The 18,390-nt window shown below is 48.2% G+C and overlaps 1 protein-coding gene across 1 annotated transcript in view; it reads right to left on the bottom strand.

The window, feature by feature from the left end:
* Positions 1 to 18,390, bottom strand: part of CACNA1H (calcium channel, voltage-dependent, T type, alpha 1H subunit) — a gene marked incomplete at its 3' end in the record, with an annotated part of 563,591 nt that overhangs the window by 121,283 nt on the left and 423,918 nt on the right. Inside the window, exons 8-10 of the mRNA XM_015409183.1 lie at positions 10,280 to 10,372; positions 8,210 to 8,996; positions 5,159 to 5,583 (exon numbers count right to left, since the gene is read on the bottom strand). Coding sequence (XP_015264669.1) covers positions 5,159 to 5,583; positions 8,210 to 8,996; positions 10,280 to 10,372 — 1,305 coding nt within the window. The remainder of the gene's footprint in view (positions 1 to 5,158; positions 5,584 to 8,209; positions 8,997 to 10,279; positions 10,373 to 18,390) is intronic.

Raw genomic sequence — 18,390 nt, 5'->3', positions numbered from 1 at the left:
AGCGGTTCACATATTTAATCAGTACAACTAGGGCCACATACAAGGGGTGTGTGTTACTAACCTACCAGGCACCCTTTGTAGCGAGTTGTTTTTCTGTTGTCTGCGGGCGACGTGGCGCTGGTCTTGATTTACGACTTCCTGGCTGTTGCGACACCTTCGAGTCTGGGCCGAGCGCACGTCTGTCCCAGGTTCAATCCCTGGCATCCCCAGTTAAAAAGGACCAGGCAGGAGGTGATGGGAGAGACCTCCGCCTGAGACCCTGGAGACCCGTAAAGAGGGGCTGTGGCTCAGTGGCACAGCCTCTGCTTGGCATGCAGAAGGTCCCAGGTTCAATCTCCGGCATCTCCAGTTAAAAAGGACCAGGCAGGAGGTGATGGGAAAGACCTCCGCCTGAGACCCTGGAGAGCTATAAGGAGGGGCTGTGGCTCAGCGGTAGAGCCTCTCCTTGGCAGGCAGAAGGTCCCAGGTTCAGTCCCTGGCATTTCCAGTTAAAAAGGACCAGGGAGGAGGTGATGGGAGAGACCTCAGTGTGAGACCCTGGAGAGTCTCTGCCAGACTGAGTAGACAATACTGGTTTTGGTGGACCCAGGGTCTGATACAGTAGAAGTGTCCATGTGTTCAACTGGCCATTGCTATGGGGCGGAGGCAGGAGAGCCATGTGTATAGTCCTTGGAATGAGCCAGCTGAGGTTGAACAGATTGAACACGTGAAGCTGCCTTATATTGAATCCATTGGTCCAGGTCAGTATTGTCTACTCAGACTGGCAGCCGCTCTCCAGCTCTCTAGGTAGAGGACAACCATATGGAGCAGAGGTCCATCAGTGGCTATTACCCACAAGGTCTAGATGGAACACTCTGTCTGGGGCAAGTGATGCTCTGTCTTCATAGTGCTTGGGGGGGCAACACTGGGAGGGCTTTTAGAGTTCTGGCTCTGCTGGTGGACCTCCTGATGGCACCTGGGTTTTGGCCACTCTGTGACACAGAGTGTTGGACTGGATGGGCCATTGGCCAGATCCAACATGGCTTCTCTTATGTTCTTATGTCTGGGGCAGTGATGCTCTGTCTTCATGGTGCTTGGGGGGGGCAACAGTGGGAGGGCTTCTGGAGTTCTGGCCCCGCTGGTAGACCTCCTGATGGCACCTGGGTTTTGGCCACTGTGTGACACAGAGTGCTGGACTGGATGGGCCATTGGCCAGATCCAACATGGCTTCTCTTATGTTCTTATGTCTGGGGCAGTGATGCTCTGTCTTCATGGTGCTTGGGGGGGCAACAGTGGGAGGGCTTCTGGAGTTCTGGCCCTGCTGGTGGACCTCCTGATGGCACCTGGGTATTGGCCACTGTGTGACACAGAGTGTGGGACTGGATGGGCCACTGGCCTGATCCAACATGGCTTCTCTTACGTTCTCTTATTTTCTTATGTCTTGGAATATTAACTGTAAGGGGGTGGGAGAGCAAGCAGGAACTGAATCTGAGGGCCTGAATTTGTCAAACTCTGCCAGATTTCACTGTCCTTTCAAGAAAAGGGGGAGAAGAGAAAACTTCCAAGAAGCAAGCAGCTTTCCTCATCTAGTGCCCCGACCTGTTGGTTCTTGCGGTGAGTCATCGGCTGCCGTTCCAAACCAGACAAGAGGGACGCCGTGTCCTTGCCTTTCAGAAACCGTTTCCTGATACCCCGCTGCTCTCAGTATTAGCGTGAACAGTATGAGTGTCCCCCTTTCTCTAAACGCTTTAAAAAACATACCAAACAACAACAACAACGGAGAGCTCTTTTCATGCCGGGGAAAATCAGGCTTTGTCTCACGATCAGAGCATGGTTGGGCCGGGGGGGTACTTCAGTTGCACAAAATAGCCCAGCCGTACTTTTTTTCTTCAAGCACCCGACTTGTCAATATTTGGTGTACATTCTAATGTTCTGAGAAGTCTGTATCAATTTAATAAAAAATAAACACAATCTCAACAGGAAAGAGGAGAGTTTTAAAATAAATAGGGCATGGTTTCCTGTCCTGAAAAATACAAAAGGCTCTACAGCTGACAATAGCACTACAGATAAGATTAGAATTCCAACAGCCAGTCCACATGCAAAAGAACCTCCTCAGGAAGCAGGAAACTTCCTCAGGAAACAATCCATATACAAAAGAGCCTCCTCAGGAAAGCTCCTCCATTAGCCTGTTCATAGCCTGGGGAACTCCTGCAAGATAATGACTCAGCCCTACCCCACCTTCCTAAGTAGATATAAATTACCTGCCTACCATTTTTCTTCGTCTCACCTTGACACAGAGAGTCCTCCATCTTTCTGTGTTATACCTCTGAGGATGGCGGTCACAGCTACTGGCGAAACGTCAGGTTCTACAGTGCCAAGACCCCGGCCACACAACCCGGAAAACCTACAGCAGCTAATCTGTCTCAATTGTTCCACATCATGTCTGTCCAGATGAACACATGCAGGTACGCCAAGTCCAGCATCAAGAACGAGGGTCTCCAATGCGGTGCCCACGGACCCCTGTTCTGTGCCTACCAAGTGTTTTTAGAAAGTGTGGGCGGTGCCAGGTAGGACTCCCCCCCCAGCAGGGCTTCTGATTGGCCATTGGAGATCTGATTGGCAGTGCATATTAAAATAGCGTTCTTTCAGCAGCGGCTGATGCCACGGTGCTGGTTTCACTCTTTCGAATTCTTCTTTCCCTGTCTTTGAAAGCTGCCCTGAGCCTTGGCGGGGAGGGGGGGATACAGATTAAACAAACAAATAAATAAATCACCCCTCTTCTTCCCTGTTCTTGGGCTTCCTCTGTGCGGCCGGCTCCGCCTCTAACAGCGGCCATTTTGGGGTTGCCTCCGCCTCCCGCAGCCACCATTTTGTGGTGGTGCCCAACACCCTGTGTCGGAATTCCAAAGGAGCCCATAGGATCAAAAAGGTTAAAGGCTCTAAATTCATACTAACCTGGTCCCCTTTTCTGCGCTTTATGGCGGATTATGATCTCCTCCCCTCCACAATCAGTTACCAGTTTGGAGCCAGTTTGGTGTGGTGGTTAGGAGTGCGGACTCTAATCTGGGAGAACCCGATTTGATTCCCCACTCCTCCACTTGCAGCTGCTGGTGTGACCTTGGGTCAGTCGCAAGTTCTCTCAGGGCTGTTCTTTCATAAGCAGTTCTCGAAAGAGCTCTCTCAGGCCCACCTATCTTAAAGGGTGTCTGTTGTGGGGAGGGGAAGGGAAAGGAGACTGTAAGTCGCTCTGAGACTCCTTCTCAGGCCTCAGGCCCACCTATCTCACAGGGTGTCTGTTGTGGGGAGGGGAAGGGAAAGGAGACTGTAAGTTGCTCTGAGACTCCTTCAGGTAGTGAAGGATGTAGTATAAATCCAATCTCCTCCTCCTCCTCCTCTTCCTCTTCTTCTTTGGCTCCACCCACAATACACCCTTTGGGTGAACCCACTGTTGAGATCTCTCCCGGTTAACAGAGTCACTATACCGGTCATTACTTTCCTTTCTTATCTGCTAATATTAAGTGAACCTTCCGCTCTCTCGGTGATCCTTAATTTGACGTGTCTTTGGATATCGCATTATGCTTTACGATACCTTTTCCCTCATGGGTTATATCTTTTGTGTCCTCAAAGTTTTAAAATGATGCAGAATGTTATTTGTAACATGCCTATTCTTGTAACTCAAGACTTCTGAAAATGGCCGGGGCCCGACATACCTGAGGGACCGCCTTTCCCCATATGTACCCTCAAGAGCACTTCGGTCAGGGACTCAACATCGGCTAGTGATTCCAGGCCCCTGGGAGGCAAGGCGTGCCGCAACTAGGGCCAGATCCTTTTCAGTGGCGGCTCCTACCTGGTGGAATGAGCTCCCGGAGGAGATCAGGGCCCTGCAGGACCTCATACAGATCCACGGGGCCTGCAAGACGGAGCTCTTCCGCCAGGCGTTCACTTAGGAGCCGCCACTACCACCACCGCCAACGGCGTGGGTAACAACTGGGTAAGAGGACAGCCCTTGAAGATCTGCCATGATACCGTGCTGGGTGGGTACCACTGGACTGGCCGCGTACCAGCTACAGGCCATTACCTACCTCCAAGGAAAGATCCGGCACCTACCATTGGAATAGCATCTTGTTCTTTATAGAGCACTTTACTTTTGTGATTCAATGATTTTATTTTTGTTTTAAGCTGTTTTAATCTTGTTTTATATGTGGGCATTGTTGCCCTCTTGGTAAGCCGCCCTGAGCCCGCTCTCGGGAAAGGCGGGGTAAAAATCCTAATAAATAAATAAATAAATAAATAAAATCTGTACCAATATGCACGTAACATAATTTTAAGTTCAATAAAATTTGGCGGGTGGGGGGGGAATTACTGGATTGTCAGTGTTCCAAATATGCTGGAAGTTGTTTGTGAACATATTAAGCTGCCCAAACAGTGTAAAGAAAAAGAAGAAGAAAGGTTAGAGACTCCTATTTTAGAGTGTCCAACTAGGATCCGGGAGGCCCAGTTCTGAATCCCCTCTGCAAAAGAAGCTTGCTGGGGGACCTTGGGCCAGTAATACACCATTAGCATTGCCTACCTTGCAGGGCTGTTGTGAGGATAAAAACAGGGAGGGGGAATGACGTAAGCTGCTTTGGGTCTGCATTGGGGAGAAAGGCAGGCCAGAAATGAATAAGATTAATAAATTTTGCCGGGGGCGGGGGTAGTCTCAGTCAATGCTCCCTCTAAGCTGTGTAGTGAGCAAAAATTCTACTTTGTGAGCTACTGGCATTAAAGTTGGGAGCAAGCGATTTGGCTACTGCATAAATTAGTTTGCTCTGGAGCCGTCCTTCCAGTGGCACCTTTAAGACCAAGTTTTAATTCAGGTACAAGCTCTCCCTCCTCTGCGAGGACAGAGCTGCATGTCCCCCCCCCAATAGCTAGCAATCCAAAACAGTCCAGCGGAGCCTGAGCGGTGGTTGTTGCCTTCCGACACACTTCCGGTGATGTCAGGGGGTGTGGCATATGCAAAGTTATGCTAATTAGTTATGCTAATGAGCTCCTGCACCTCTTTTTCTATGAAATGACCCCTGGTTCTAACACAGAATGTATGCACAGATGACTTGCCTTGACTGTACTCAATAAACTCCACTCTTCTGAACGGGAGTTGTTGGGAACTGATTGCTGCGGGACTCCGTCAGCCACCTACCTGCTCATGATACTCAATGCCCATGCTCAACGTGTTGATCAAGATGGCGATCATGATCCCGCGGTTGAAGTACTTGCTCTCCACGATCCTCTTCAGCTTGTTGCCGAAGGCCTTCCAAAGCCGGGAGACTCTGTTCCTCTCCTTTGGTTTCTTCTTCTTCTTCTTTTTCTTCTTCTTGTTCCTCTGCTGCTGGATCTGGTCTCGCTGGTCCCCGTGCTTCACATCCTGGGTGAACTCGTAGACCCCGGCGTTGTCCTCGTCGGACTCGTAGCTGTCTGACTCGCTGAACTCAAACTCGGGGTCCTCCAAAATGCTGGCACAATACGGGCAGTTCTGCAGCTCGCAGTTCAAGATGCTGGCCTGCGGGCTGGGCAAGGAGCATGGCACGTTCAAACCGGACAGCCTGCTGGACGTCCGGCAAAGACCTGCAACGCAAAGAACTTATTTGCTCCATTTATTTAGTCAAATTTTTTATCCCCCAGTTTAACAGTGATATAAAAAATTATAGTCAGAAATATCGGAAGGGCTGTCATGTAGAAGATGGAGCAGATCTATTCTATTCTCTCTTGCTCCGGATTGCAAGACTAGATCTAATGGGTGGAAATTACAAGGGAGTCGATACCGGCTAAATATCAGGACAAACTCCCTAACTGTAAGAGTGGTTGAGCAGTGGAACAGACTGCCTCGGGAGGTGGTGGATGCTCCTTCGCTGGACGTTTTCAAGCGGAGGCTGGACGACCATCTTTCGGGTATGTTGTAGGGCTATCTTTCGGCTAAGTTCCTGCAGAGGGCAGGGGGTTGGACTAGATGACCTGCAAGGTCCCTTCCAACTCTAACATTCTATGATTCCAAGTCCTGACAGTACCTTAACAAGTATCTTTAGTACCCTAGTACACCATTCATCTGGTCCAGGAGACTGGAATTCATCCAGAAGTAGCTACGTATCCCAACCAAGTCCCCCTAAATCACGATCTCCATTGTTATCCTCTTTTCCATTCATGCTACTTTTACCAGATTGTTCACAATTCCTCTTTTGGGAGACAACCGAGGCAAAATAGTTCTTGAGCAATTCCAACTAACTTCGTAAATTCCACAAATATGTCCCCTTCCTCGTCGATCAGCAGGCTTACCATTGGCCCAATCTGCATCTACCATTTGCTCCCCTGTTTTACCCAGGGCTCTTTTTGCAGCAGGAACTCCTTTGCACATTAGGCGACACACCCCTAATGTAGCCAATCCTCCAAGAGCTTACAGTAGCCCCTGTAAGAAGAGCTCTGTAAGCTCTTGGAGGATTGGCTACATTAGGGGTGTGTCGTCTAATAGGCAAAGGAGTTCCTGCTACAGAAAGGGCCCTGTCCACATTGGAACAGAAAAAGATGCAGCTCAAAACAGCATTCAAATACCCCAGGGGGCCAATGCCCCTACTGACTGCAGAGTCATCCCTGAATGGCCATAAATCTAGGCAGACGGCTACCATAAAACCGAGAGATCAAACTATGAATCCGAGTCTGCAGTTGTTTCTAGAGACCTGGCCCTTGTTCCATTTCCTATACATACCCCCTTTTCCCCAAAACATATCCCTTAGCTTTTTGATGATGATGATGAAGAAGAGATTGGATTTATACCCCGCCCTTCACTCCGAGTCTCAGAGCAGCTTACAAACTCCTTCCCCTTCCCCTTTCCACAGCAGACACCCTGTGAGGTAGGTGGGGCTGAGAGAGCCCTTTCAAGAACTGCCCTTTCAAGAACAGCTCTAACAGAGCTATGGCTTGCCCAAGGTCATCCAGCAGCTGCAAGTGGAGGAGTGGGGAATCAAACCCAGTTCTCCCAGATTAGAGTCCACACACTTAACCACTACACCAAACTGGCTCTCCCTGAATCCACATTGGATTCTTTAGACATCTCCCACTTTCCTTTCTCACTGGTAATTTTCGCAGTTGTTCCATTAGCGACTCCTTTTTTTTAGAAACTTCCACCCATCTAGACCCTGAACCCTTCCCAGGGTTTCTCCAGCCCTTATGGCTGTGAAAACATGTGCGTGGCCTGCAGAAACTTCAGACGCCAAAGAAGAGTTGATCAAACGTGATTTCCAGTCACTGGAGGCGGGACTGTGACCGGAATAGCGCTTTGCCCCTTCCCACGAGTACTTGAATTAGAATAAATTATGCAAAAAACAGTCTCATTTGCGGAATGCGTTATGCAAAACAAGAGACATGATGCAAATCTGCTCAATTTGCACAATTTATACAGGCCCCATTAGAGCTCAGGGGATGCACTTGTCCAGAGTATAAGGCAGTGCTCGCTGATAGGGATAATTTATGTCCTCCATGGCTTGGGATAGGGGAAAAAAAGGCAATGACAAAATGTACAGACATTTTGTACACACATTTTGTACAGAAATGTACACAGCCAAGGCATGATGGCTCCATGCGATGGAGACATGCATCTTACACACAGGCCTCTGACACTGAACACCACGGTCAGCAGGCCGCACTTGGTCCATACAGTGCAGGAAAGGAGAATTTTATGTTTTTATGGTATTAAAATTGTGTACATCGCCTGGACGCCCACAGTTGTTGGAATTAGGCAATTAATAAAAGTAATGTAATAAATACATAAATAATTCCATAACCCATGACATTTATGAAGAAGAAGAAGATGACGAAGAAGAGGAAGAGGAGGAGGAGGAGGTTGGATTTATACCCCGCCCTTCAATACCCAAAGGAGTCTCAGAGCGGATTACAGACTCCTTTCCCTTCCCCTCCCCACAACAGACATGCTGTGAGGTAGGTGGGGCTGAGAGAGCTCTGACAGAAACTGCTCTTTTTCAAGAACAGCTGTGCCAGAACTACGGCTTGCCCAAGGTCATCCGGCAGGGGCAAGTGGAGGAGTGGGGAATCAAACCCGGTTCTCCCAGATTAGAGTCCGCGCACTTCACCACTACACCAAAGTGGCTCTCACACAAAACTGGCTCTCACACACCTTTTACAGAAGTCCATCATTTCTTTTTGTCTAGCACGGGCTCGGAACAACGTGAAGAAAACTTCTTACCACGTTCTCCTACCAAATGATGGAGTTTCCCGTAAGGATCCACATTCAAGTGAACCGGGCTGTTGACCATAGCCACAGGGGTGCCGCTGCTGCTGCCACCATTTTTCTTCCCTTTGGACACCGGCGCGACCACACCCCTGCTAGCGGGAGAAGGCAAGATGGTGGGGTAGTTCATGTTGCCGCGGTTGGTGAGCTTGATGCTTGCCGAGACGTTGGAAGACTTGCATGTCATCTGAGCCCCTTCCACGTGGCAGTCGGCGTGGTAGATGCTGTGTACAGACTCCGAGTCCGGCGCTGAGGAGCTCCGGACATTGGGGGACGGCGGCGGAAGCATGAGTTGGCTTCCAGGTTTCATGACCTTCAACTCCAGGTCGCAGATCTCTGGGTTTGAGCACGGCCCTTGGGGGCTTCCGTTGCTGATGTGGTAGTGGTGGTGGTGGTGATGGTGATGGTGGTGGATCAGGTGGTGGATGGACGTGATGCGCTTTTTGCTCCGGTGGCCTTGCCCGTTGGCGCCGCTGTTGGGGTCGACCTTTTTCCGCCGCTTGCTCTGCCAGTTGTTGTAGAGGCGCAATGTCCGCCGTTTTACTTTCCTGAAAATGTGGCAGATGTACTTGAGGAGTTCATCATAGCAGCTTCCCGGCTCGGAGAAGCTGGCGATTGTGCTGTCGTTCGAGAGGTAACGGGCCCGCTGCTCTTGCATCAGCTGGTTTTCCCGCTGTTTTGTTTCAGAAAACTGTGTTGCTATCACAACTAGGCACAAGTTAATCATGAAGAAAGAACCAACCTGGGGGGGAACCCAAATGGAAACAGGTCAGAAACAAACGAGATATGCTACCTTCCTGGCCTTTGGAGTTTGGAAATCAAATGGATATTTTGGGGGGAACTAAAACCAACCTCCCTAACGATTCCCATGTTGAAATAAATGCTAGGTCTTTCAGGTCCCAACAGGTTTTGAAAGCCAATGTTGGGGAGGATCGACTGATTTCCTTCATTTCTCTTCTCTGCCCCAACCGTCCAAGATTCATAATTCATGACATCAGACATGAACTCATACAACATCTAGGATCATCAGAGTTACCCCCAGAGTCAGGTAGTACAAAGCAGCTCGGGAGAAGTAGAAGAGTTTGGCAAGAGAATTATGGCTTTCATTTGGATGACTGTTCTAGCAAGTCTTTGGAGAAATCATTGTTTTATTGGTTTTCAATGCTGTGGACCCAGACACCCTGTTGGGTCTACTCAGAAAGCCCAACGGCACTTGGAGGTCTATGCTTTTCTGAGCCTTGGCTATACTGGTTTTTTTTTGGTATTTTTGAAAGCTGAATAAAGATCAGAGAATTTGACTGGCTACCAGTAGAGCTGATCCTGTATAAAGCCGATTTTCCCGAGCTTTTTCAGCCATTTTCGGCTATACCGAATAGCTGGTGGTGGAGAGGTTTAAAGTGCTACAAAGTAACGTTCCCTTCTCCTTTAAGGCTCTTTCCCGCCTTTTGCTCTGGTTTCCAGGGCAACAGGGGGGAGATCCATTTCTGCGGCCCAATGGCAAAAGCACCTTAGGGGATGCTGTAGAGCCTTAGGAGTAATCCTTGCGATGCTTTTGCAAATGCCATGGCACTGCAGGTTTGCAGCTTGCAAGGTCTTTTGGCTTCAAATGTGAAGTCCAATTAAGTAATTGCCTTGCTTTCCCACCCATTCCCAGGGAACAGTTCGAGTATTTCGGAGAAGGAGAAAAAGTTCTCTTTGTCAACTCCCTCCATCCCATGCGTAATTTTACAAACTTGTATCAGGTTTCCCCCTAAGTTGTCTCTTTTCTAACGGAAAAGTCCCAGCCTCTTCAACCTTTCCCCACAGGGAAGGGGCTCGAATCCCCTAACCATCTTAGTTTACCCTCCTCTGGATTTTTTCTAGCCCTGCAATGTCCTTTTTGAGATATGGTGACCAGAACTGTACGCAGTATTCCAAATGAGGTCACACCAGGGGCAATGTCATATGATCGGCTGTTTTATTTGCAATCCTTCATAAAGAGAGATGACAGGCACGCCGACCTCTCGAGGCCTGCCCCATACTTACTATTATAAGTAGTATAAAATATATAAAATTGTAGAAAGAGTGCGCATCCATGACATAGTACATGATGTCGACCCATCCTTCCAGGGTGATAACCTGCAGGAAGGACAGAGAGAGAGAGAAAGAGAAAGAGAGAGTTTACCACTGGAAGAGGATTGATGAAGGGGAGAGATTTATGCCCAGTTTTATTTCCCCCACAACTAGATATCTTGACCATGAAAAACTTCCTTCTATGCAATCTGACCCTTGACCTATCAAGGTCAGTCTTTTTTTCTTTGACTGGCAGTAGCTCTTTGGGTTTTCCCAGTATTACGTGCAGGAAGTCCCAGGTTCAATCCCTGGCATCCCCAGTTGAAGGACCTAGGCCAGCAGATACAAGGAAAGGATCTTCCTCTCATTGAGGAGGAGATTGGATTTTATACCTCGCCCTTCACTACCCAAAGGAGTCTCAGAGCGGCTTACAAACTCCTTTCCCTTCCCCTCCCCACAACAGACACCCTGTGAGGTAGGTGGGGCTGAGAGAGCTCTTTTGAGAACTGCTCCTGAAGGAACAGCTCTGAAAGGACTTGTGACTGACCCAAGGTCACACCAGTAGCTGCATGTGGAGGAGTGGGGAATCAAACCCGGTTCTCCCAGATTAGAGGTCACACTCCTAACCACTACACCAAACTGAGCCCCTGGAGACTAGCTACCAATCAGAAGAAACAATATGGAGCTGGATAGACCAATGGTCTCAGTATAAGACAGCCTCATATTCTCATACGCCCTCACACCTCCTAATATTGTTTCCTACCTCATGTCTGTGCTCAGCTACCTCTCTCCAATAGCACCATAGCCCTGTTTCCCCTCACTGTAACATGGTGAGTCGTCCTTCTTCTTTCACATTTCTGAGCAGTCAGAATGTTTGTGAGGATTCCGTAGCACCTCAGTAGCGGAACCAACAACTAAGAAGGTCTCTCTTCAACATCCTGAAGCCAATGACGATTTCAAACACACATCTTTATCCTCCCTGCTCCCGGTTTTGTCCGATACGAGAAACCACACTGGTAAACAAAAAGACATGAAACTTTCCGGCAAACCTACATTCTCTTGGCTTTAATTTGATACCTCAAGCCATCTCTTGACCAAGTCAGTACGCGTCCGACTAAATTACCCCAAATTGGCCTTGACTCTGCAAACAGAGACGCAGATCAACGCCGGGCTTCTGCTGACGTCCGCGGGAGACCGCAGGGCAAGTTCTGCCAAGATGTGTGGAGGCCGGCGGCAAAGATGTCTTCACGGGAGGAATATCATTGCACTAATGAGGACTCCGTAGGTAACCCAAGGAGAGGCCTACGGTCCGTCCGGGACCTGCGTCTGCCTAACACTGACAGCGCAAACAACTCCAAAGTTGGAGGCTTCAGGATAAATGGAGTGCAGTGTCAACCATCTGTCAGCAGAGGAGGCAGAGGCCCACCCATTAAGAATGTGGTTCCTCAAGGGACAGATGGAATCTGGCCAAAAGCATCTCCCCAAATGCATCAGCTTCAGTAGCCAGAGTAAAACCAGCAGAACCAACTCCTGTCCTACCGTTGGGCTGCCAGCTTCCAGGTAAGACACTAAACATGAAAGACACGGCAGACTTGGCCAAGCTGAAAAATCAGCGGTGGCTGAACGTAGCCTAACTCAAACATGACACAGTATTTTATTCCAAGACACTGAAAGGCTGGACAAAACATCCAATTACCATGTCAGCTTACACAGGGAAGCCATTGAAATTCATAAGGTAAAGGTAAAGGTTTCCCTTGCTCGAAAGCCAGTTGAATCCGACTGTAGGGGTGCAGTGCTCATCTCTGTTTCCAAGCCGAAGAGCCAACGCTGTCTGAAGACTTTTCCGTGGTCATGTGGCCGGCATGACTAGACGCCAAAGTGCACGGAATGCTGTTACCTTCCCACTGAAGTGGTACCTATTTATCTACTTGCAATTTCTTGCTTCCGAACTGCTAGGTTGGCAGGAGCTGGGGCCAGAGACGGGAGCTTACTCCGTCATGCGACACTTGGGTCTCGAACTGCTGAACTACCGACCTTCCAGTCCGCAGTTCAGTGTTTTAACCCGTGAGCCACCGCAGCCCCTTGAACACAATTTCAACAGGAAAGAAGAGAGTTTAAAAATAAACAGGGCATGGTTTCCTGTCCTGAAAAAACACAAAATGCTCTACATCTTACAACAGCACTACAGATAAGATTAGAATTTCAACAGCCCATCCATATGCAAAAGAACCTCCTCAGGAAAGCTCCTCCATAGCATGTCACATCCTGTGGACCTCCTACAAGATACTGACTCAGCCCTACCCCACCTTCCTGCCTACCATTTTTCTTCTCACCTTGACACAGAGAGTACTCCACTTTTCTGTGTTATACCTCTGAGGATGCCAGTCACAGGTACTGGCGAAACGTCAGGTCCTACAATGCCAAGATCACGGCCATGATCTCTGTAGTCTGGAGACTGGTTGTAACACTGGGAGATCTTCAGGAAGATATGCAAAAGTATATAGCACTGTGTATAATAGAACAGCTGCAGTGGCTCAGTGGTTAAGATGCTGAACTGCAGGTCAGAAGGTCAGTAGTTCGGCAGTTCAAGACCCGAGTGCTGCGTGATGGAGTGGGCTCCTGTCTCTGGCCCCAGCTCCTGCTAACCTAGCAGTGCGCCTCTGCGTCTAGCCATGCCAGCCACATGACTACAGAGACGTCTTCAGATCGCATTTTCCACGCCGAGAGGGTGGCAATCCAAGTCTGACGCTGCCATTTCCTCCACTGATAATTCTGGGAGAACTCCAAGCACTACCTGGAGGTTGGCAGCTCTGTGACCACTGCAGAACTGCAGTTTTCCTTCAGAGCACAGAGGTCGGAATGTATACTGTTGTATAAATACTGGTGTCAAATATTATCAACAACCAGTTTCTCCCAAACCATACATCAGAGTGCCAGTTTACATTCTGTTCACATATTCTGTTCACGTGTTTGAACGTAAACCTGCACTTCGATGTATTGTTTGGGTGAAACCGGTTTTTGATAATATTTGACACCAGCATTTATATAACAGTATAATTTTTAAAAAAATAAATAAATAAAATAAAAAGCTGACATCGATCTACTTTAAACATATGTCTATTATACACAGTGCTATATACTTTTGCATATCTTCTTTTTTTTCAAAGTATCTGAGGGTACACGTTTATTATTTTTTCCCATTATATACTACAGACATACAAACATACATACAACATATAACATATAACAAGGGACTTTATCATTTCTTCTGCTTATTAAATTTCTAAATTCATTATCTATTTTACTAAGCTTATCTTTTCTGCGTTCTCAAATTACTACATTTATCTATCAGTTGCATTTACATTATACCAATCGTAGAATCTCTTCGAAGTTTTTTGAAAAGTCCATTCTGTGCCGGCTCTCATCTCAAGTGTCAGTTTGTCATTTTCCGCCGTTTCAAATAGTTTGTTCACGTACTCTTGTTTTGTTGGTATTTCCATTATTTTCCAATATTTGGCATATACTATCCTTGCAGCTGTCGACATATGAACTATCAAATACCTATCTGCTTTATCAAAGTCTTTCGGAAATATATTCAATAACAGTCTCTCTGGAGTAAACGGGATATCAGTTCTTATTATTTTTTCCATTATCTCATGAATCCATCTCCAGTACCTCTTTGTAACATCACATAACCACCACATGTGATAAAAAGAACCAGTCTTATTTTTACATTTCCAACATTTATCAGAGCGATTAACTATTATACACAGTGCTACGTACTTTTGCATATCTTCCTAACACTGTGACCCTCAGTTTTCGCATTTTCCACGCCGAGAGGGTGGCAATCCAAGTCTGACGCTGCCATTTCCTCCACTGATAATTCTGGGAGAACTCCAAGCACTACCTGGAGGTTGGCAGCTCTGTGACCACTGCAGAACTGCAGTTTTCCTTCAGAGCACAGAGGTCGGAATGTATACTGTTGTATAAATACTGGTGTCAAATATTATCAACAACCAGTTTCTCCCAAACCATACATCAGAGTGCCAGTTTACATTCTGTTCACATATTCTGTTCACGTGTTTGAATGTAAACCTGCACGTTGATGTATTGTTTGGGTCAGGTTCCATCCCCCTTAAAGTAGGGCTTGAAGCTTCCAAAGAGAAAGGTCCATCCTAGGCGGTTCTTCTACCTTCAAGTCCAGCCTCACCCCTAGGGACGCCAGCCTCCGGGTGGGACCTGGGGATCCCCCGGAATTACACCTCATCTCCAGACTACAGAGATCAGTTCCCCTGGAGAAAATGGATGCTTTGCAGGGCGGACTTTGTGGCATACCCCTCTGAGGTCCGTGTCCTCCCCAGGTTCCATCCCCAAATCTCCAGGAGCTTCCCAACCAGGATCTGGCAACCGTACCTCCCCGGTTCCCACCAGTGGCTAGGGGTAACCTAGCAACACTATGACCTAGGCGAGGTTACCCACTTTGGTTTCGGGGGCAGAACTGTGATGGCACTCTGGGCCCCTCTGAAGCTGCCATTGCACGATGAATGAACAGATACATGAGGGTTTCCCCAACAGGCCAAACTGCTAATCTCTGGGACCATGGCAGGTCAGGAAAAAGGCTACAGGAGGCCAAGTCCCCTTCAGCATACACGCTGCGTCTTGATTCGAACACCCTTCCTGCCTCTTGGAACCATTACACCAGAACCATACATCCCAGTCAATATTCTTCTGAGACCATACCACTTTAAGAACATAAGAGGTGTCCTGCTCGATCAGACCGATAGTCCATCCAGTCCAGCATCCCGTCTCACACAGTGGCCAGCCAGTTCCTCTGGAGGGCCAGCAACAAGGCATAGAGGCCGAGGCCTTCCCCTGAGAAGAGCCTCAGAAGAGCCCTGCTGGATCAGACCACTGAGGGTCCCTCTAGTCCAGCCTCCCGTCTCACACAGGGGCCAACCAGTTCCTATGGGGGGGGGGGGCAACAACAGGGCATAGAGGCCTTCCCTTGAGTAGAACATCAGAAGAGCCCTGCTGGATCAGACTAGTGGTCTATCTAGTCCAGCATCCCCGTCTCACACAGTGGCCAGCCAATTCCTCTGGATAGGGTTGCCAAATGGGGCCGGGGAATCCCGCCCCCGAAGCTGCGTCACTTATGTTGGGGGCGTGGCTGAGCTTCACCGGACCTCCCAGACGTCGGCAAGGCTCCCCCGCTCCAAGGGGTGAGTCGACTTGGCAACCCTACCTCTGGAGGGGACAAGCAACAGGGCATAGAGGCCAAGGCCTTCCCCTGATGTTGCCTCCTGGCTCTGCAATTCAGAGTATTAGTGCCTCTGAATATGGAGGCTCCCTTTAGCAACCATTTATCCTCCATGAATCTATCTAATCCCCCTTTTAAAGCTGTTTATTCCTGGGGTTATCACTACATCTTCTGGCGACAAATTCCACATTTTAATAACTTGCTGTGTAAAGCAGTATTTCCTTCTGTCCGTCCTGACGCTACTGCCCATCAGCTTCATTGGATGTCCTCGAGTTCTAGGATTTAGAATGGGTGGGTGGGTATTTTATGTCTGAAAGGCATCCCATGTCAAAGCCAACCTGCATGTAGAAAGGTTGAGTATGAGAGAGGAAGCTAGACTGCTAGTGTTCTAGATGCGGTGGTATTCCCCCTCCCCTTTAATACACGGACGATTCAATCAATCAGCTCTCCTAAAACTGCTCACTGACGTCTTGGCTGTGCATTTTGCTTTCACGATCTGCAGCCTGATTCTTCCCAAGCGCGAGACTGGGCCCCGTTCCCGTTTCTCCATTGTGCGGCCTCCAAGAACACGCACGGAAAGGCTGTCCGAAAGTGGGCTGCTCTTTTAAGCCGTTTGCAAAAAAACCCTCTGCTCCGGAGGTGCGCTTTAAAATTGCATAATTGTCCTCGTGGCTGCCACGGCTGTTCGTGTTGAATGTTTGAATAAGGCGGAAAGGAGCTGTAATTAAATGGCAAATCGACGGCATCCTTGTGTTTTCCATTCCCTTTTAGTCACGGGGAGAAAAAGGGAACAGAGGACTTAATTAACCCCGAGAAAAACACGGTGCGTTAGAATTTGCGAGCCACACGAGGGACGCTGCTTAACGTAAGCTCTCTTCCCGACTCATAAGGAGGCCACAACTTTCATTCCTTGTGTGGCTTAACCCCTGACCTGGACGGCCCGATCTCGTCAGAAGCTAAGCAGGGTCAGGCTTGGTTAGTCCTTGGATGGGAGACCAACAAGGAATTCCAGGGTTGCTACGCGGAGGCAGGCAATGGCCAACCACTAATGTCCATCTCTTGCCTTAACCTGGATAACTCAGGCTGGCCCGATCTCATCAGATCTCAGATTCGAGATTGGATTTGTTTAGATAACCCTAGAATTTTTAGTCTTGAAGGTCACAACTTGCTACTAGGCTGGCACACATTTTTATGGTACGCTAAGCAAGATATCTCTTGAGATGTCTCTTGAGAAACCTGTATGAGGGTCAAGAAGCAACAGTTAGAACCGGATATGGAACAACTGATTGGTTTAGCATAGGAAAAGGAGTACGACAAAGATGTACATTGTCACCTTGCTTATTTAATATTTATGCGGAGTACATCATGCGAAATGCTGGCCTGGATGAATCACAAGCAGGAATTAAGATTGCTGGGGAAAAGATCAACAACCTCAGATATGCAGACGATACCATTCTAATGGCAGAAAGTGAAGAGGACCTAAAGAGCCTCTTGCTCAGGGTAAAAGAGGAGAGCGCAAAAGTGGGCTTGAAGCTCAACATTAAAAAAACTAAGATCCTGGCATCCGACCCCATCACTCCTTTGCAAATAGAAGGGGAAGTCGTGGAAGTAGTGACAGACTTCACGTTCCTGGGATCCCAGATCACCGCAGACTGTGACAGCAGCCATGAAATTAAAAGACGCCTGCTCCTTGGGAGGAAAGTGATGGCGAACCTAGATAGCATGATAAAAAGTAGAGACATCACCCTGCCAACAAAAGTCCGCATGGTCAAAGCAATGGTATTCCCAGTAGTCATGTATGGCTGCGAGAGTTGGACTATAAGGAAGGCCGAGCGCCGAAGAATAGATTCTTTTGAACTATGGTGCTGGAGAAGACTCTTGAGAGTCCCTTGGACTGCAAAAAGATCAAATCAGTCAATCCTAAAAGAAGGAAGGCCTGGCGTGATCTGGTCCATGGGGTCGCGACTGAACAACAACAACAACCATAAAACCGAGAGATCAAACGAAGTGAAAGGGGCATGCCACTGCCATAAAATCCGACAATCCATCAAAGTGAAAGTGGCGTGCGATGTAGAGGGGAATATCTGTTCCAACGTGGGTTTGGTAAGACAGTGGAGCGAATGCTAGATGCAGACTGGGCCCTAGTCTTCCCTTTCTTATGACTATACCAGAAACACACCTCTTTTATTTGTTCTGAACATTCCTTTCTAACCTCAGACTATTTTGAGGTAGTTTGACAGACACCATCCCTATGAATCCGACTCTGCAGTTGTTTCTAGAGACCTGTCCCTTGTTCCATTTCCTATACATACCTCCTTTTTTTCAAACATATCCCTTAGCTTTTGATGATGAAGAAGAAGAGATTGGATTTATACCCCGCCCTCCACTCTGAGTCTCAGAGCAGCTTACAAACTCCTTCCCCTTCCCCTTTCCACAGCAGACACCCTGTGAGGTAGGTGGGGCTGAGAGAGCCCTTTCAAGAACTGCCCTTTCAAGAACAGCTCTAACAGAGCTATGGCTTGCCCAAGGTCATCCAGCAGCTGCAAGTGGAGGAGTGGGGAATCAAACCCAGTTCTCCCAGATTAGAGTCCACACACTTAACCACTACACCAAACTGGCTCTCACTGAATCCACATTGGATTCTTTAGACATCTCCCACTTTCCTTTCTCACTGGTAATTTTTGCAGTTGTTCCGTTAGCGACTCCTTTTTTTAGAAACTTCCACCCATCTAGACCCTGAACCCTTCCCAGGGTTTCTCCAGCCCTTATGGCTGTGAAAACATGTGTGTGGCCTGCAAGAAGATCAAATCAGTCAATCCTAAAAGAA

The sequence above is a fragment of the Gekko japonicus genome, unplaced genomic scaffold (genome assembly GCF_001447785.1).
Source record: "Gekko japonicus isolate JY-2015 unplaced genomic scaffold, Gekko_japonicus_V1.1 scaffold103, whole genome shotgun sequence".
In the NCBI taxonomy this organism is placed as follows: domain Eukaryota; kingdom Metazoa; phylum Chordata; class Lepidosauria; order Squamata; family Gekkonidae; genus Gekko; species Gekko japonicus.
Note: the sequence above shows the minus strand (reverse complement) of the source record. Positions and strands in the feature narration are given on the sequence as shown.